The sequence below is a fragment of the Sinohyriopsis cumingii genome, chromosome 13 (genome assembly GCF_028554795.1).
Source record: "Sinohyriopsis cumingii isolate HCF-2022 chromosome 13, ASM2855479v2, whole genome shotgun sequence".
NCBI lineage: Eukaryota > Metazoa > Mollusca > Bivalvia > Unionida > Unionidae > Sinohyriopsis > Sinohyriopsis cumingii.
Genome location: NC_142973.1, coordinates 54,413,787 through 54,435,863, shown reverse-complemented (window position 1 = coordinate 54,435,863; position 22,077 = coordinate 54,413,787). Strand labels below are relative to the sequence as shown.

The following is a 22,077-nucleotide window of genomic DNA, read 5'->3' as shown; positions in this document are numbered from 1 at the left end:
CAACGTGGATAATTTACCATCTATGTTATCCACATATTTTTTTGTTGCAGCATCTACGTCGGATATTGGATCTCTTAGCACGGCTATTTTATTTCGGTTCATGCTGTGTTCACCTGTCATTGTGTCGCCGGTATTCTTCAAACGATTAGCATCGCTTCTTGCAATTTCATCTCTGATGGTTATAAACGATATATTTGAGTCTCTGACTCTACCGCCGTCAGTAAACACAGGGATGTGATCCGTGGCAGCATCAAGAACTGTACGAATTATATCATTCCATTTGATATTGCTCGTTTTCAAAACGCCGTGTTTATCCTGAAAAAGAACAACTTCATCTCGGTCAACTCCAGAGAGGTTCATGATATCAGCGAGTTCGTCTTTAGTCGCGTAATTTGACAAATCTATTTCGTCGAACTTTTTTTTACTCCTTGTAGTATCGCTGCGGGATCTTCCATAAATATCAGCCATTATTCATGAAAGACACACTTGCACGACTTTGTGAGGTGGTAACGATGGCGTCTTTGAAATAGCGTCAAGTACAGCAACTGCTTCAGGGCCGCATATTAGTGGATCGTTCAGTGTTTGTGTTGGTAGTGTTGAGTACCACACCGGGGTGTTGCTTGGTGTAACATAACTGATGAATTCCTGCTGTGGTGCTAGCCCGTACGAGTCAAAATAAACAATTCCACGCTGATCAATCGCGTATTCTACCCAGTGAGTTCCTGCACCTGTACTGTTATTGTGATTAATAATACCTTTTTCGGTGGTGTTTGGTCGTTGTGGTAACTGATCGCGTTTAAAAACACCTCTGAAGATTTTATTTTTAATTGCTTAGCAGCATCAAGTAAATCAAAATTTTACAACGGTGAAATCAACGAAGTGTTCCTGAAGTCTTAGACCCTTTCCCCGAGGATAAGTTCCTGGAAGTCTTAGACCTTTTCCTGTCGCTTTTTTAAAATGTCATTCCATCAGCTGTTCCAGCAGCACCTAACGCGGCTACTTTTGCAACGGCTGGTGCTGCAGCAGCTTTCAGCACTGTTATTTCTGCGAGAAGTGGGAATATCCTGCCTGTTTTAGCAGTATCTTTAATGGCACCGGCGGAAAGTTTAAGTCGTATTCCAGTTTTGGATTGTTTGGCTTTATGAAGATGTTTAAGCTGACGTTCCATCAACGACAGTTATTTTCCACCGCCTGTGGTTTGATTCTTTTTTAATGTTATTGTGGCTCCTGTTTTTTCACTGACGCGGATTGTAGTTTTTTAATCTGACCATGAGTCAGACTGACACTAACATGATGGTATGATGACATTTATGATTATACTCGTATTTTTAAATCACTGCAAGGTTACATGTTTGGAAAACAATTACATGTTTTCTACAGGTGCATCAATGACTTTCATTCGACCGCGAACACCTTCAAGCAACATTGCTTTGTCGCTGAGTATGACCGCGATTACTCTGCCACTACCAGGAATAGACGGTGGACCAACTACTGCCGCTTGTAATCGAGCTAAAGGAGCTCCTAAGCGTATATCAACGATAGATTGTCTGAATAAATCCAAGTGTTCCAACGAGAAATAAAAGAATGGATACAGTGTTGGAAAATCGCGCTGAGATATCTGCAAACCAGTGTCAACATTCTGATCACGCCTCATATAAGACATCAATCGATGATATGCACGTGCAACATGATTGTGTTCAAAATCCAGCAATACTTCTTCAGAGGGGTCTTGGTGCCTGTTTATCCTCAAAGCAACTTCAGAAACTCCAAATGAGTCAAATGCCATTGGATTTCCTTCCTGTTTGTTTACTCTTGCATTTGCCCGAAGCGCGATAAATATATGTCGATGTGCTGTCACTCCCTGCTGTGATGCCTTTTGCCGCGTAAACATCCCAGCAGCTTTAACGGGGGCACTATATGTGATCATTGTAAACCATGATAACAACGACTTACCGCCTGCGTTTGTGAAAGAAAGTAATCGCTGTTCTTCAGCAAGCGATGGAGTCATTACAGGCATCCACAGTGACAGTTTTGTCAGTGGTACTTTACTAGGATCAACTCCACCACCACGCAATATTGCATAATTGTCAGTGGTTTTTCTAACAAGTACTACTGTGTGTTTAGCGCCGAATATAACCTTTCTAACATCTATGCAAATCAAAAAATATGAGACAGTGGAATTGCGCATGAAAACTCCTCGTCGGCGTTCAACATTGCTCGACGTGCAGCAAAACCCAGGTTATAATTTTCATTCATTGATATTACTACAGGTGTTTCTGCGTTTCCAGCTGCGTTTCTCACATTACCCACGGTTAATGCAAGAGTAAACATTTTAAAAGATCAAAGAGGAAAAATGGTTGAAAAATGGATAACTGAGAACAATCTGGTCATCTTAAATGACGGGTGGAACACTAGATTAAATCCAGAGGATGGCACTCTCTCAGCCATAGACCTAACCATCACTACCCCAAAATTGGCTCAAATAACAAATTGGTGGGTGGATCAAGAAGATACGTTAGGGAGTGACCATTTCCCCATCACAATCAGTATTCAAACAAAAACTCAACACATTCCAAACGAAACCCCACCTAAATGGAGGTACCAACAGGCAGACTCGGACCAATTCCAATTATTACTTGCTAGAGTAAATCCAGATAACTTAGAAAGCCCAAATATTGCCATGCATTATGAAAACATAACAGACACAATTATAGAGGCAGCTAACCAATGCATCCCAAAAACAACTAATATCCAAAATAAAAACCCTGTACCATGGTGGACTAGACAGTGCACATAAAGACAAAAAAGGGGCCTTAAATAAATATAAACGCACCAAAAATTATATCTACTTCCAGCAATATCAAGATAAAGAAAAAACACTCAAACAAACTATAAAAACTGCTAAAATTAATCTATGGCAAACCTTTTGCTCTAAACTGAGTCTAAAATCAATCTCAAAACAAATATGGGACAAGATAAAAGCCATAAAAGGGAAAGCAACTACCTCAGCCCCAAAAATTAAAAATGCCATAACAAATCAAGATAAGGCAGACCTCCTAGCGAAGTATTTTTCGAACATGAGTAGCAACAATAACCACACCAGAAACTTTCAAGAACACAAAAAAAAACTAATGGAGGAAACTCAACCTCAAATGTTTCAAGACCATGGAACAAAAGAATCTCACCTAAATAGCGACATCACATTACATGAATGGAAGATAGCCCTACGATCCAAAAACGACAATCCCCTGGTAAGGATCAGTTAGGTTACATTATCTATAAAAAAACAACTACCTATTAATATAACAATAGCCATACTCAAACTCTTTAATAGGATATGGAATAAAGGCCAACTACCCACCAAATGGAAACAGGCCATAGTAATACAAATCCCCAGGCTAGATATAGATCCCAACAACATAAATTCGTACCTACCCATCTCCCTTACAAACAATATTTGCAAAATAATGGAGACAATGATCGCAAATAGGTTAAAACACCACCTAGAAACGAATAACCTACTCTTCATAAATCAATGTGGCTTTCGGAACAAACGGTCCACCACTGACCAACTTCTCAGATTGGAAACAGACATCAAACTCGCTTTTAACGCACATAGGAAAACCGATCGCAACCTCATAGCGGCTTTTCTAGACCTAGAAAAAGCGTTCGACCTAGTATGGACCAATGGACTAATGGCCAAATTAAACCAATTTAGAATAATTGGACGCTTGTTCAACTGGATTGGCGATTTCCTCACAGGCCGGAAAATTAGCACAAGAATAGGCAAAACCCATTCGGAAGAATTTGCACTTGAAAATGGAACACCGCAAGGCAGTGTAATAAGTCCCCTACTATTTAACCTAATGGTAAACGACATTGACCTCAATGCATCCTCCACAAAAATAAAATTATCACAATTTGCAGATGATAGTGGCATATGGAGGAATGGAAATCCTGCCAATAAAACAGTAGTTAAAGAAACCAGCAGAGCCTAGACAACATAGGGAGATGGGCGGACAAATGGGGTTTCAAAATATCTCATGAAAAAACTGTGGCAATCATATTCACCCCAAAACGAAATAACAACCTAGTCTATCCAAACTTCTATATACAAAATCGATTAATCAAATACGTAACAGTAATAAAATTCCTAGGAATGTTCTTTGACAACCACCTCACACGGAAACAGCACATTGAACAACTCACCCAGAATTGTAAAAAAGACCTCAATTTACTCAGGAACATCACAGGGACTGACTGGGGATCCAACCAGGAAACCCTCCTCACGATATATATAACCCTAATAAGATCAAAACTGGATTACGGTTACCAAGCGAGTAACTCGGCTAAGCAACCTGTACTACAAAAACTTGACACTATCCAGAGAAAAGCCTTACTATTATGCACAGGAACACTCCCCTCAACATCATTAGAAGAACTACAAACACTAACAGGAGAACTACCCTTAAAATTACGTAGAGAAGAACTGCTCCTCCGATACTCCATTCAATTAGATACCCACCCAGATAATCATCCCACCAAAATAGCTATAAACAAGTGTAAAGTTGTCTTCAAACCCAAAATCATACCCACCACACCATGTGTCAAAGTAATCCTTGAACTAAGAGAAAAGATACCTCTACTAAAATAAAACAGGTAACAAACAATACAGACCAGAACAAATCACCATGGTTACAAAAACTATCAGGGATTAACACTGAAGCTACCAAATTAGACAATAAAGAAGGACAAGAAAACTTACTAAAACCTGTACTGGTAAACGATATCAACCAAAAATACCCGGACTATGTTAAAATATATACCGATGGATCAAAAACAAACAATCCACCAAGAACAGCAGCAGCAATAGTCATCCCTGAATTCAATACACAAACGGGATCCAGATTACCTGACTATTGCTCCATTTACACCACTGAATTCTGCGCTATACGTGAATCACTACAATGGATCAAAGACAACCAAATACCTAAAGCAGTGATTATAAGCGATTCCCTAAGCGTTATCAAATCGATCCAAAATCGCAATACACACTCTAGGGAACAATTCCTCGACAGAGCATGCCAATTAATCGACGATATCACCACAACACATCAATTAGTCGAGCTCATGTAGATACCGTCTCACATTGTAATCTTTGGCAACGAAACAGCAGACAAAGTTGCAAAAACCAAACTAGGAGATCAAAACTCTATCAAGCTTAACTATAGCTCTTCATAAGCACTAAGCTTCGCACAAACATATATAGACCAAAAATGGCAAGATTTTTGGAACTCCTCCACAAAAGGTAAAAAGCACCATGAAACCCCAAAAACCGTAGATAGGAGCAAACAGCTACCTAACGGCACCTATTTAGAACAGAAAACCATAAACAGGATAATAACTGGAAAAACTAAACTAGCAAGCAGTTTATAGGACCCAAACCACGCAACCATTAACTGCTTTAACTGCCACACCACTGAAGATCTACACCACGTATTCAATATATGCCCAAAATATCAACCCGCTAGGAAAATATTTATCAAAAACCAAAAAGAGATTGGATCACCACACACATACCCAGAGTTACTTATGGACTCTAATAAAAATAAACAATCAACATATAAAAATATAAATAAATTCATAGACTCAGCAGGACTTAGGAACAAAATAGAATTACTATCCCCACAAAACCAAAAGACCCAGTAACTAGCTAAATAAATTTAGAAGCCACCACATAAAAACCCATAACATATCATTCAATTTTATAAAAGTATCAATAAATAATTCACTTAGAAGCACCTATAAAAAAAAACTAAGGAAACCGCAAAATCGGATGTCCTAGATGTCCTTAACGAACCGAGTAATCAGCTAGGAATCCGGTCCTAGATGTCCTTAACGAACCGTGTAATCGGCTAGGACTCCGGTCTCTTGCTAAATAAAGTATAAATAACATTCAGTCTCTAAAAACATTAATAAATAAATAACTTAAAGAGGCAATATCTAAAAACCTATAAATAACATAACGTAGGAAGTACATCCTAAACACCTCGACTAGTAATACCATAATAACCTTGAAAATCTCACTTCATACATGATGTCTACTAACAACCTCTATAAACAGCATAGAACACACACCCTTTTTAGAACATTTTGAAAAAACGAAAAACAAAACAAAAAACAAAAACAAAAAAACCACAAGAAACATCAGGCAAATCCAACAAGAAACCAGCGATGTGATTCAACCAGGACCATTGCAAAGTTCTCCTTCCCACTTATGACAGCCAACCATTCAACTGTAAGGGACCTTTATGGACACACAAGTTGAGGCCTAACTATCAGGGTTCCTTGAACCCATAAAAGCCTGGGGGAGGTGGTACCATTCCCTTCCCCAGGAACAACTAGCAGGCTGCGGTGCAGTCAGAAAAAAAGTGGCACATGCACAATTGTGCGCACGCCACTATAATTAAACTCAACAAAAAAAACCCACGGTTACGTTCCTGTGCTGCTCTGGATGATCAGATGTGTCTTTTGCAAACATCATAGTTGGACCAGCCGATCTCGTATAGTTGTCGGAGTATCTTGCAAGACCAAGTATCGTCGTGGCAACATCGACATTTTCAAGGCACGATTCAATATCTTTTCCATCAATCGAGTATGTAGCTCTACTAAATAGGGCCATTATGCCACTGTTAACAAAACCAACTCGATCGCCAATTCCGTATGCTGTATCATCTTCTTTTATGAGTCTACCTTCAACTTCGATAAATGCCGCAGAGAGTAGGAAATATTTACTTGTATCCTGAACTTGTAATTCAATTCTTCCACGTGTGTCTGGTGTGCACGCATCATAAGAATAATACTGATGATCACGCACAGACTCATGTTTTCTAACTGAAGCATCTAAGTCAAATGCTGTGTCAAATACGCGTTTAAACATTTTATTATAATAGCGTTTTTCCAAATGGCGGACGGATCGCTTACCGTCAGCGTCTAGCACGAAGAACACTTCCCGCTATCAGACTTGCAGTTATATTTTTTTCTATTTCTTTAGCGGAAGGTACACCAGCCAACTCTGTTAGTTCTTGATTTGCAGCCTGATTTATTATTTTTCTGACATTTGCGGGCAAAACTTCGGTAATTTCACTGGTTGTTGTTGAACCACCTGCGGTGAACCTCCTTGATGTTTACGTATTAATTGTACTATTCTGTCTTTGGCTGCCGAGAACGCTTTACCAGCAACGTCGCTGATTGCACACTGAGCTTTTCCTCGAATAACGTCAATAGCTTTCATTCATAATTGTTTTGCGATTGGTGCTGCTATGGGAGCTATCCTTGTAAATGATCCCTGGATAACATTACCGAGTCCATCTCCGTAATACGCGCTGTAAACAGGTAATCGTGAATTTACTGCTCTGACCATCACGGGTCTACGGTGAGAGTCATGTATCATCATCTTATTTGTTATTTATTCGTTTAATCGTGATAATAACTAGTCACTATGATAGTCATTAACGAGTTGATTAATAAGTTCCCGATAAACATTGATATCCATGATACCACCGCTGAAATAATCGTCGAGAAATATCAGCTGCTTCATTGATTATTTCTGGAGAATTATTACCGGCTCGTTTTCCTCCTATGAGAATTTCTAGTCGTTGCACATCATCAAGAATATTGTTAGAACAAGCAATAAGACCACTTCCTTGAGTAGAAAACCCACGTCCACTAACACCGGTATCAGGTGCATCGTAAAATACTTCTGCAGATTGTGGTAGAAAAGGTTGTGGTTTTTTCTGTAGTCGTTTTATCTGTTGCTGCGGTGGAAGAAGTAATTGTGGTGATGAATAGGGAGGAGGAGGGATATTTTTCTGTTGTAACGATAGGTTATATTTTTTTTATTTCATCGAGATATTCTATGCATGTTGAATCATTGGCACGGGCTTGACCAACATTATAGTGTATACGAAATATCCATTTGTACCAGTTATCACGACTTACAATATCATCGATATACTCGGGTTTTAAAATTTGTTCTCGATTATCATAACTTTTCACCGCAAACTCAGCTAAATCTTTTACATTCCTAATTGTTTTTATATCGATGGTAATACTTTTGATAAATTTATCGTTTATATCAACTTTGGCCCTTGCCTGTTATGTTTGTTTCTGGTATACGATCTTTGATGTCACTTATTTCAGTACGAATTTTGCCAATACCTTCAAGTATTTCATTATCGAAGGATAGCGGTCAAGCTGCAGCTATTTCAGTTGGAAGTTCTCGAAAAAAACTTTTTTGTTTTCTTAGTTCTCACCGCTATTTTTTCAGCTTGTTCAGCGGTTTATTTTACTGGCGAAAGAAGACCTTTAGTAGTCGTTGCCACTCTTTCAGTAACTTTTGTAACGGGTCTAAGTAACTCTTCTGTACCTTCTACAAACTCAGCTTGCAATTCTTGTCTCGCTTGTAGCTTTTCCTTAACATAATCATGGAGTGGATATATTTTTAATTGCTTCTAGTCGTTCTCGAGCTAATCTAGCTGTATGAGACTTCAGCGCTGGTGCCATTATTCGATATAATAATGATCGAATTTACAGCAGCAACGAGGGTGCGACCTCTCCTCTATAGACTTTTTTGCCGGGTCCTTCGACGAGAGTTCCTTTTTGAAAGCTTTATTTTTCAAAATGGAACCTTCCTCCGTTAAGGAAAGCTTAAAGACTTCTTTGCTAGGATTTACTGAGGTGGGTTCGCCCCCTCTGCTGCTAACCGCCGAGTAATTCAGAAGATACGATCTAAAAACTCGACACTAGACATCGAATTTTCAACCAGCGCTGAGTAATTCAACAGATAAAGTCTAAATACTCAGCATATGAAATAAAACTTTCAACATAAACTCTTTGAACCAATACGTAAATAAGGAATTATCGAATAAGACATTGAAATTTCAACCACCGCCGTGTAATTCAAATGCCACAATCTTAAACACCGTCATAGAAAATATAACCTTCAACCACTACTGTTTAATTCAACAGATACAATCTAAAATCTCGACCTAGAAAATGGAACTTTAAGGACAAGCATTTTTAATACAACACGTGATATTGGATTTCTGGACACATGACATTAAAATTTAAAAAGCATCTTTCTGATTGGACCAGGTTTTGTCCGCTACGGCGCCTTATACCTCGGATGCGGGAGGGTGCGAGTGATACCTAAAATTAATGAAAATGGTACCAGCAGTTGTCTCACCTGAGTACAGTAAGTATTAAGAGGTTAGTGTTAGGAATGTCGGCATTTGTGCTCCAGTTCTAGACATCGCTATAAACTGACACGCTGCAGACATCGTAGCGATATGACTCTATTTGTTAGAGCTACTTTAAAAATCCAGCACAAACACACACACACACACACACACACGCAAACGCACACAAATTACCGGCTATGTACTAATTTGCATATAAGGAAGTTGTGATAAACGGACAAGCACTTACGATCAAACCGAATGTATTCGTGCAGAGCACGATCGTTTGCTTGAGTTAGTCCGGTTTTGGTGTGATTTCAATATCACAGTTTGTATCGTTTCATTTTCTCCTTTATTGTAGCACTAATTCAAAGCACGCATTCTGCCATAGTGCATACCGGCCTCTGCAAACGAACACCAAAGTCTTACTGCGTTAGTAAATACTGAAATCTATTTTACTGTTATCCTTCCCCATCCCACCCCCGCTCCCCGGTTATTGTTTGGCATGGTTATTTTGCTTTAAGGCACATCAACTCAAGTAGGTTATTTACTGCTGAGGCAATTCGAGTAAGGGTCCTCGAAGAAGGACACACCATGGTAGCTGACACAGGTTGGTCCTATGACAGGATTCGAACCCACCCATTCATTCGTGAGTTCGGCAACTTTTCGTACGAGTACGATTTTGTGAAAATATTATATTGCCATAGAACTGTCAAAATATAAAATTTTCTTTGATATTTGTATTAATACTTATTTTTAAAGAAAAATGTATTCAAAATTAAACCGAATCGTGTCGCTAATATGCACACATAACGTTAGTGTCATTATCATCCTTGTTTTACTGTGCGCTAATTCTCCGCATATAAACCATTTTCCCTGTCGATGCCACGCATGCACCTCGCAGTTGGATGATGATTTTAACAAATACATGCATCATTTACTACTATGCACTCTTTTCAGGGTCTTTGTTACTATTTGTACCTGGAATTAAATTGAATCTGTGCTGTTTGTACTTTCAAGAAAGAACATTGCGTTAATGATGCCAACGAATATATCACCATCTGAAGATGGTGAGATATTCGTTGACATCATTAACTCAAAGAACAAATATGAAAAGAAATTAGGAATTTCATACCAACATTTCAAATTGTACCGCATTAAATAAAGATTGTTTTTTATTTTGTTGGATGTCATGCCATGTTTCAGCACATGATAGGCTATACATGGCGGGCAGCATAGCTGGTGAAGGAAGAACCACCAACCCACGGGAAGAATCATCAACAAACAGAAAGAACTACCAACCAATGGAAAGAACCACTAACCCACATGAAGAATCACCAGCCCACGGGAATAACCGCCAGCATACGGCAAGAACCACCAACCCAATAAAAGAACCACCAACACACGGTAAAAACCACCTACCCACTGGAATCTATTTGCAAGCATTATCACATACACATTTTGGTCAAGCTGAGACTCAAACTCATGCAGACAGAGGTGAGAGGCGTGAGTGATATGAAAAGGTGAGAGCCTTAAACTACTCAGTCACCCGTTGCCAACATTAAGAAATATTGCTGATTAATTAGTCTGACAGAGGCAATTATTTTCCATGACAGCAATGATAATAATGAGGATGAGTTTACCTTAGTAAGGAACGTTATCATAATGATTGACAGTAACGACTGTCATTTATCCGGAACAAACTGGTGGCTTAATTTAAAAGAAAGCTCATGTTGATCCTCGCAAAATGCAAACTGAAATATTCAAGGGCACTTGTAACACTATAGTACAAACGTACCGAAATCTGGGTTGAATTTGTGTCCCGATTCGCTGAAACATAATACTAGATAGTAGTGAAAGAGAATTTTATATTGCCTTGTGACGTCTGTGCATTTTAAAATTAAAATTTCTGAATTTATGCTGTTTCCAGCATATAAAGAAACCCGTCATGACGAGTACTGGAGATGTTAATATACTCTATTGCATCGTCAAATCATAGAAACAAAAATGATCATCATTATCATGAAAACGACGACTGTGAACAATGCGACGAAGACGACGACGATGATGATGATGATGATGATGAATTGGAGGAGAAAGTAGTTTTCTTTAGTAAGGAATGTGATAACAATTATTGACGTAACGATTTTCATTGATCCGGAACAATCCGGCGGCTCTGTTTTAAAAGAAAAGTTATTTTGTACTCGCGAATTGCGGAAGTACAAAATCAAATATTCTAGAGGTGTACATCAGTAATGCTAGAAATAAACACCCAGACAAAAAGGTTTTGAATTTGAGTCACGATCCGCCCTATATGTAATACCAGATATTGGTATCAAGTGAAAGGGAATTTCAATTTTTCATTGTGAAGGATATTGCTTCCTATATAGTTCAACTAAGTGCAAATCATTTAATGTTGGTCTGTTTTGTAATTAAATCATGTCGGCCTATTTCGTCAGATGTCATGTTGATCAGTTTTGTCAAAGAATTGGATGATGGTCTATTTTGTCAAATAATTGTCGTGTTAATCCGTTTTGTCAAATGTCATGATGGTCCGTTCTATTAAATAATTGTCGTGTTAATCCGTTTTGTCAAGTGTCATGTTGGTTCGTTTTATCAAATCATTGCCGTGTTGTCCGTTTTATCAAATAAGTTCCATATTGGTCCGGCTTTTATTAAAACAAGTACAATCTTTATCTGTTTTGATGCTATGTTGATCCATTTCTTGGTATCTGACGTTGATACAAAACTCAGCATGCCTTTTCTTTGTTTTGTAACTTCAGAGGATAATGAGTGATAGATGTGTTAGCATAAACACACGCTAGGAGCCTTGTTGGGTTAACCATGTCAATTAACATAAATTACCATGTGCATAACAATTTCACCTCATCCATGTCAAGTCAGATAAATTACCCTTTGCATAACGATCTCACGTCTCCCAAATCACAAAAAAATATCCTTTGCTTAACCATCTCAAGTCTCTCATGTCAAGTCACAGAAATTACTATTTGCATAACGAGCTCCTGTCTCTCAAATCACATAAATTATCATCTGCATAACCATCTCATCTCTCCATGTCAAGTCAGATAAATTACTATTTGCATAACGAGCTCCTGTCTCTCAAATCACATAAATTATCATCGGTATAACCATCTCATCTCTCCATATCAAGTCAGATAAATTACTATTTGCATAACGAGCTCCTGTCTCTCAAATCACATAAATTATCAATCGGCACAACCATCTCATCTCTCTATGTCAAGTCACATAAATTACTATTTGCATAACGATCTCAGCTCTCCCAAATCACATAAATTACCAGTTGCATAACCATCTCACGTCTCTCATGTCATGCCCATACATTACTATTTGCATACTCATCAAACGACTCCCATGTCAAGTCAAATAAATGACCATCTCCATAACTATCATATATATATATATATATATATATATATATATATATATATATATATATATATATATATATATATATATATATATATATATATATATATATATATATATATATATATATATAAGATAGTGGAATGTCATTTAGTCCAGTCGTAGAAAATTATGATTTTCAAATCCTGCGAGAAAAAAAAAATCGAAAGAGGCAAAGCAAAGGTAAGGAATTCAAGTCTATCACTGAATGTACCTTTGAGAGACGAAACGCACTGCTTCATTTGTGATGTGGTCCATGTAAGAGATGCCAAGGAAGGTTCTGTAGCATCTCATTTCAAATGACTGGATTCTTCGTTGTAATTCTGCTGTCAGGGTCCATGCCTCACATGAGTACAAAAAGACTGAGATGACTAGAGCTCGCAATAGTCTGGTTTTAGTTTTCAGACAGATATTCTTGTCTCTCCAGATGGGTCTTAGCTTTGACATAGCTGCCATTGTTTGTGCTGCTCTTGACAAAATGTCTGCTCTTGATCCCTCTTCAGTGATTATGGAACCAAGATATTTGAACTGGCTCACTGTTTCCAGTTCATGTCCTCTGACTTTAATCTTGGCTGAGATTTGTTTGCCACTATTTGTCATCAGTTTTGTCTTCTCAGCACTTATCTCCATGTCAAATCTGGAAGATGTTTCATCCAGGTTCTTCACTAAGGTGGCTTACTCGTCTTCACTGCCTGCCAGCCCATCAATGTCGTCTGCAAAGCGGAGGTTGGTGATGTTACGCCATCCAATGCTGACTGTCCCACAGTGGTTTTCCAGGGCTTCGCTCATGATGCGCTCTAAGTAGATGTTGAAAAGCGTGGGTGACAGGAGACAGCCTTGACGCACTCCCACTGTTGTCTGGAACCAGTCTCCCACAGCACCTTGGGCAATTACTGCACTGGTAGCCTTGGCGTACAGCTGCTTGATGGTATTGGTTAACTTTTGACCCATGTTATACTTCTTCATTGTGGCCCACAATGCCTCATGCCACACTCTGTCAAAGGCCTTTTTGAAATCTATGAACACATGATAGATGTCTTGTTGGTGTTGCGAGTACTTTTCGCACAGAACCCTGAGATTGAATATTTGTTCTGTTGTGCTTCTTCCACTCCGGAATTCGGCTTGTTCTTCAGCGATTATTTCTTCTGCTTGTGGTTTCAGTCTGTTCAAGATGATCTTCAGCATTACCTTACTAGCATGGCTGATCAAACTGATAGTTCTGTAATTTTGGCACAGCTGGAGATTGCCTTTTTTGGGAAGTGTTATAATCAGTGACTGGGTCCATTGTGTTGGCCATTCACCTGTCTGCCAGATCTTGTTGCAGATTTTTGTTAGTAGCTCTTTCACTGATTCTCCCCCATTCTTGATAAGTTCAGCTGGGATGTTGTCTACTCCAGCTGCCTTCCCATTCTTCAGTGCTCTTATTGCTGACTCCACCTCTTCTTTGAGAATGGGGAAGTCATCATCATTTGAGGAGTTTGGAACTTCAAGCACCTCTGGGTCTCCTGTGGACTGATGGTTGTAGAGTTCTTTGCAATACTCAGTCCATATTTCTGCAATGTCACTCGCTTCTGTGAGGCATTTTCCATTTTTGTCTTGAATGGTACTGACTCTTGGTTGTTTCTGTCTGGTGAGGTCTTTCACAATTTGGAATGCCTATTTGCTGTTATTCTTTATCAGACTGTTCTCCATTTCTGTGCACTTTTGTCCAATCCAATTTTCTTTTGCTTTGCTCAAGTTTTTTCTGATATTCTTGTTTATTTCTCGGTACTTCAATGCCCCTGTTGTGTGTCTGGTGTTTTTTAGTTCTCTTCGGGCATCACACAACTTCAGAATCTCTTCTGTAACCCAGGTTTTTTTCTTCGGGCGATGGAGGCCAGTGATGTCCTTGGCAGCTGCTGTCATGACTGTGTTGAAGGTGTCTGTCATCTCATTGACATCACCATCCATCACAAGGAGTGGAGCAAATTTTCCTCCAATTGTGGCTTGGAATGACTTGCAGATGTTAGGGTCCTTCAGTTGTTCAAGGTTGAATTTGAGCCTGATGTTCTTTGGCTTGTTAATTTTCTTCAACCTCACTCGGAAGTTCATAATCACGAGGTCGTGATCACTCCCAACATCAGCACCTGGGAATGTCCTTGTTTTTGCTCTATTGATGCCAGATCGGTAACGGTTTTGAACCAGTATGTAGTCGATCTGGTTGTGATACGTTCCATTTGGTGAGTGCCATGTCCAGCATCGTGAAGCTTTATGTTGTCCCAGGGTGTTGGCTAGTACCAAGTTATTGTAACTTGCGAACTCGAGCAGCCGTCTCCCTCTTTCGTTGGTAAGCTCATTGCAAGAAGGTCCACAATGTACTTCCCAGTCTTTTAGAGCATCTTTGCCAACTTTGGCATTCCAGTCTCCTTGGACAATGAGGATATCTTTCTTACTGACCATGTTTAGAATACCCTGTAGTTTGTTGTAAAACTCCTCTATTTCTTCACCATCATGATCGGTAGTTGGAGCATAGACTTGGATAATTGTGATGTTAAAGGGAGATGCTTTCAGACGAATGGAAATGATTCTGCTAGATATGGGGCAGCATTCAAGCACAGATCCCTTGATGGCTTTGTTAAGTACCTTCTCTCTTATATATTATGATAGAGAGGTTCCTATGTCAGAACGGGTCATGGGGGTAATCTAAGGTATTTTTGTCTCTGTACGATTTTTTTCCCTTCCGATTATTGTTTTTTTCTTCTCAACATCAAGCTCGCGTCGTGCACCTGTGGTTGTCTACTGAACCGTTTGACGAAGCTTGTCTATGATATTTTATACTACAGTAAATAGCAAACAAAGCAAACGAACAGTTTCCGAATTTTGTGCGCGGTGCAGATAACTGATTTTTTAAAGCCACACCCCATGATGTAAATTAACGGATAAATCAGACCAAAGGCCACATCCAGTCTGCAGGCCGTATTTTTCCCACCCCTGAATTAAAGCCTGGTACGAGCGAACGAAATATGAAAGCTTGTTGTTTCTAACACTTTGATGTTTTAGGGTGTATACATGTGCTTTCTTTGTAAATGACTAAGCAATGACCACCATTCCAATGAACAAAAATGTGCAAACGTACTACCTAATAACAAATGTGTTGTTGATGGAATCGGCTGATTTGACGCAAGATGGAGGAAAATTGGAAATAAAGGTGTTCAACGATCGTTGTTCAGTATTCATGGAAGAGAACATTTATATTTAAACCTCACAGAGTTCAGACACAATATACCTTGCTAGTGATTACACCTCGATAAATACCCAACCCTTATGGGTATTCGGTCGTATAATAATGTTCGAATACCTCCTAAGTATTCGTCTATGATCGTCATGAGATATTTGTACGATCGGCACAAGCTACCGACACACTGCTAACTAAAGAACATTAATCGCACAATTTTGGTGAACTTCAACGCTAGAGTTATTCCCCTTAAATACCGGTTGCGCCGCCAGACATATTTTGGCAATTTTGAAGAGTTATGCTCGATGTAATTATTATACGAGTTATTACCGGCAGCTCATAAATGTCACACCGTAATAGAGAGCTCGGCACTTAAAACTTATCATATCCAGTTATGGCTTGGCAATAATAACTAAAATATAAATGTCGATACAACTTAGTACAGCCAGTGCTGTGTAAGGTTAGGCGGAGGCTGTAATTTCCAAGTTTCCAGTTTTGCAAGAAGTTGTTCGACATGTACGAAATCGTCTGCTGCCGAACATGTCAGCTTGCCGTTAGTCTGTTTCTAAATTCTTTAGTAATTTTCCCCAATAAACAAGACGTTCTAAGCACATTACATCCTATTCATTGTTGTTTCTCTTCCACATAATAATTTGACTTTTTTTTATAAAACGTTGAACTTTACTAATTTTCGTACAAGATCGGTTTAGTTTGCTTAGTATATCTTGCCATTTATTGGCAGTGTTACGTTGAATTTTGTAAAACTAGCTATAAACCTGACCTAATTACTCGACTGAACTGCTAACAGAAACAGCCCAAAGTAATGTATTTCATTTCTATAGCCCGATGGATAAACATTACAACTATTCAAAGCTGTGCGCAGAATAGGCAACATATCGCGAGTCATGAAAATACTTGGGTGGTATCCCCTGTGTCCGAAATTAATATTATTTTGAACATAATATTTTGATGACAATTGCCTCTTTTGAAATGGTAAGCATTTCAGTATTTTATTTTCGTCAATCGGTCGAATTTGGTATGCGTTTTGCTTCAGTATTGGAGACGGAAACCTTACGTACACAGAAATGCCCAACAGCATTGTATATATTATAGTACAAGTCACACGGGTCATGTAGGCATTCAACACCGAATATTTCAGTAATGGGTGTCTTTTTTTTTTAACTTGGTTCTACATATCTTTGAGTGGTAAGTATTCATTTCATTTGAATTCGTATATATCCATATTCCTTTGGAAGGTCATTATTTAGACGCCCCGAGATGTGCATGCGGCAAAATCAATGTTAAAGTACGTAGACCTTCTTGGACGAAATGAACCTTAAGGTGTGATCCAGTACAATCCGGATTGAATGTCGCGCGATGCGATGCCACAATGAAAGCTACGCATATTGATAAACAAATTCGTACTCTCCTCGATTGTGACGATTCCACTCGACGCGCTCTTATTTTGACCCAAGTTTAGTACATGGTCACCATTGTAAAAGTCCATAGCAATAGTTAATTTTCGTCTGGAAGTTTCTTGGTGGCATTTAAGGTGCAGAGCATTCCATAATCAGGAGTGAATAGACTTTAGTTAAAGAAAATTAGCGCTAAATTTTAAAAGAACAAGTTATGTTTAATTTAACATGAATAATGCGCATACATGACCCATATGACTTGTACTATAATTATATAGAGAATGCGTATTGCCATGTCAATTATATTTACCAAAGATCATATTCCAATACCTTCTTTGACTGCACTTCAAACTGTTGAATCTCCTCCATTAAACTTTCGATACGAGCTTTATCAATGTCCGCCTGTCGCCGCAGCTGTGACACGCTCGCTCTCATGGAGTCCACCTTCTTTGTGGGACGTTTGTGTCCGGGACGCAGACGTGACGACGTAATGCGACTCCTCTGGGCCAGTTGACTTTCTATTTCCTCTATGGCTTGGCTGGTCTTTTCAAAGTTCTAGAAACATAATTTTAAAAATAATTCAGACTGTAAGCAATATCACAACGATTTCCAGGTATATTGAGCATTGCAATATCTGTAATGTATTTTGCTAGCGATATCATCACCTTGTCGGAGCATCTGACGTCACTTCGTCAACGGTGACGTCAGCGTCTATTCATTATTAAGCGTTTGCCGGCCTGTATTTTGTAACCAAGGATCCAAGGTCGATAGCTTGATTATCTTTGTGCGAACTCATTCGTTGTGTAACCTCACGCCTCTGATCGGTGATACATTATGTACTTTCTCCCAAGGTAACTGCTTCATAAAGGTTTAGACGTTACAGGAACAGTGGCATGGGTAAATCACATGTATCTTACTGAGACAATGTGAGCCATGTGACGCATAATTCTTACCTGACGTAAAAATAAATAACTAAATTAACTAATTCAATAACTAAAAAATGCATGCGAATCACTGATTATGAAATAATAGCCACAAAAGCAACCACATGTTTGGACAAGCAAAACTTTGACTTTCTAATACACAATAGGGTCTGACGTAACCCCAAATCGAAGTGAAGTCAAAGACTCGGACTACTACTTACCGTACCATTAAATAAAGTATGGTTACGTTTGGTTTCGAATCAAGACATTTCGTTTTCATACCGTTCCTTGACCTTTTTTTCGCAACCGTCCCTTCTTTAGCAAATTTTGTTCATACCCTTCCTAGTCATTACCGCGCTCTTTACAGCCTCTGTTGCGATCGAAGAATGCTGTTTCATACCGTTTGCCTACGTTTATAATCGTCTTATTACCGGAAAGTTTTATCTTTGTCCATTCTGACAAAATGCCTTTATATCATTCGCCTTATCGTTTTTCTCATTCCAATATTTCAAGTACTTTAAATATCCCTAGCTTTGCAAACCTTGTGCCGTCGATCCACTTTGTGCCACTTAAACGCCGATGTGCAATCATATCGACTGACAACCTTTTGCAAACGATGATGAAAAATATACCCAAATATCTGCAGTCTTTAAATAAACATCATATAGCTTGACGAAAGCTCATCGGGATCCACATGACTGTCATAAAATCTGCATAACAAAACTTTAATTGTGCAACAACAGAAAGAACTTTGTTACCATTGCCCTTCATTCTCGCGAGTTACCATGTGTCGCCGAGTCGAATTTAAGGACATCAAGTATATAGAATAAATTTTCTGCACTAGACAATATCGGAAATCTATTAAGTCGAATTTAAGGACATCAAGAATATAGAACAAATCTTGTACACTACATAGGATCGGAAGTCTATTAAGTCGAACTTAAGGACATCAAGAATATAGAACAAATCTAGTACACTACATAGCATCGGCAGTCCATTAAGTCGAACTTAAGGACATCAAGAATATAGAACAAATTTTGTACATTACATAGCATCGGAAGTCTATTAAGTCGAACTTAAGGACATCAAGAATATAGAACAAATCTTGTACACTACATAGCATCGGAAGTCTATTAAGTCGAACATAAGGATATCAAGAATATAGATCAAATTTTGTACACTACATAGCATAGAACAAATCTTGTACACTACATAGCATCGGAAGTCTATTAAGTCGAACTTAAGGACATCAAGAATGTGGAACAAATCTTGTACACTACATAATCTCGGAAGTCTATTAAGTCGAACTTAAGGACATCAAGAATATAGAACAATTCTTGTACACTACATAGCATCGGAAGTCTATTAAGTCGAACTTAACGACATCAAGAATATAAAAGAAATCTTGTACAATAGATAATATCAGAAGTCTATTAAGTCGAACTTAAGGACATCAAGAATGTGGAACAAATCTTGTACACTACATAACATCGGAAGTCTATTAAGTCGAACTTAAGGACATCAAGAATATAGAACAATTCTTGTACACTACATAGCATCGGAAGTCTATTAAGTCGAACTTAACGACATCAAGAATATAGAATAAATCTTGTACAATATATAATATCAGAAGTCCATTAAGTCGAAATTAAGGACATCAAGAATATAGAACAAATCTTGTACAATAGATAATATCAGAAGTCTATTAAGTCGAACTTAAGGACATCAAGAATGTGGAACAAATCTTGTACACTACATAACATCGGAAGTCTGTTAAGTCGAACTTAAGGACATCAAGAATATAGAACAATTCTTGTACACTACATAGCATCGGAAGTCTATTAAGTTGAACTTAAAGACATCAAGAATATAGAACAAATCTTGTACAATATATAATATCAGAAGTCCATTAAGTCGAAATTAAGGACATCAAGAATGTGGAACAAATCTTGTACAATAGATAATATCAGAAGTCTCCTAAGTCGAACTTAAGTACGACCAGAATGTAGAACAAATCTTGTACACTAGATAGTTTTAAAAGTCATCATCAATGGCATCAGATTATAAAACATAATACGTTGCTCTGGAACGGTTTGTTCGATCTTTACCTGCCTTGACACGATTTTCGAAGGAACCTGATAATAATAATAATAATAATAAGAAGAAGAAGAAGAAGAAGAAGAAGAAGAAATGTGAGATCTAATTATCACAAGGACGCTGCATCTTGTTACTCGAATTACTTTGAGTCAATCTGAGTAACCTCCCCTACTCTTCATTCGCGTCGCAAAAGCACATCGACCTCGAGACATTGTTGGGATTTACACGCTTTGATGCAATCTACAATCATTAGGGTCCTCCTATATTTTTTATTTACTAAATGTTTGCACACTGTATTTATTGCGATACTAGATATATATAAAAAAACATGCAAGATCCAGTTTTCTCAATCAAAATTCTGAACATATCGGCGACTGAATAGATAAAATCATAAATGGATGTGTTCATTTTGTACATAAAAATATGCAAATACTGTTAATGCTACGTCTGTTGTATTTGTTGTACGAGTTAGCCTACGATCCAAGATGCTGATTTTGAATCCTATTTGCCATGGCCAGTCAAAACAGACTCGTCAAATTTAGAACGCTCCATCTGAAATGGTTAAATTGTCTCATGTGTCCTTCATAGTTCTTCGTAAGGTGATCTAATGATCATGTGCATTGTGATCTAGATCATATTTGAGATAATTGGTGTTCATTCTTAACATTATGAACTAGTTCATATCTGAGATAATAGTTGTTCCTTCTCAAAATTATGAACTGGATCATATTTCAGATTTTAGGTGTTCATTCTTAAAAGCATGCTTCTTATTGTTATAACACCGTGAATCCGATAATTTGCGACTAAAAATGCAGAGCTCCACTTACAATAGTAGCATGAACGGCGTTTGGGGGTGGTAAGTGGGGCGACCGCCCCAGGCCCCGCTCTTGAGTGGGGCCCGCGCTTCAGGCCTAAGGTCGTCCTTATGAGTCTGTCAAGATATATTCTCCGGTAAATTGGAAACGCTGATACAGGCCGCACGTAACTCACGCAGAGATAACTTGCAATGAAGCAAGTTATCGTTCTTAATTCGTGTCTTCGTGTTATTTGAAAAATGACAATAATAATCAGTTTATTAGGCCAAAGGCATTGTCGTCATGTTATTATTTCGATTTTAAAAATCGTTGTCCACAAACAGGAAACATTTTTATGAATAATGAAAAAACAAAATTCGTGTGCCAAATCGCGAAAGTTCATCTAGTCTAGACATAATCAGTGTTAGCAGTAGCATACCAATCGAAATACCGACACTCTGGCCCCGCGCGGTCATGGTCGGCCCCAGGCCCCGCGTACTCCTAACACCGCCTCTGAATACTAGTATAATCGCATTCTTCCCTCCTCCCATCTCACAAAACGTACACACACGACATATGAATTGCTTTCAATAGAAATGTGAACAATAACACGGCATTAACTGTAAGTACTAGTTAAACGTCAAAAAACGTACCGCACTCTTTGAGAAAACCGTCAAACATCTTGCATCGGGCTAAAAAAAAATAAAGTTGATTTCCCCTGACGTTGTGGGTCAGTATTCGTCAATTTTACAGATGTAATAAATAAAAAGGAACTAAAAAATTGAATAAATATTATATTTTAGCACGAATCTTTCATTCAAAACGTTAACTGATTCATATCCTAAAGTTCATAGTGAGATGTAGATAAAATAAACCTCACCACTTTCCTTTATAAAAAAAAAAACTTAACTGAGTCACATCCTAAATTGGACAAGTCCATAGTGAGAT

The 22,077-nt window shown here is 38.3% G+C and overlaps 1 protein-coding gene across 3 annotated transcripts in view; it reads right to left on the bottom strand.

The window, feature by feature from the left end:
• Positions 1-22,077, bottom strand: part of LOC149785585 (uncharacterized) — a 95,263-nt gene that overhangs the window by 28,410 nt on the left and 44,776 nt on the right. For all 3 annotated transcript variants that reach the window (XM_089979383.1, XM_089979384.1, XM_089979382.1), the window contains exon 5: positions 17,646-17,870. In XM_089979383.1, coding sequence (XP_089835509.1) covers positions 17,646-17,870 — 225 coding nt within the window. The remainder of the gene's footprint in view (positions 1-17,645; positions 17,871-22,077) is intronic.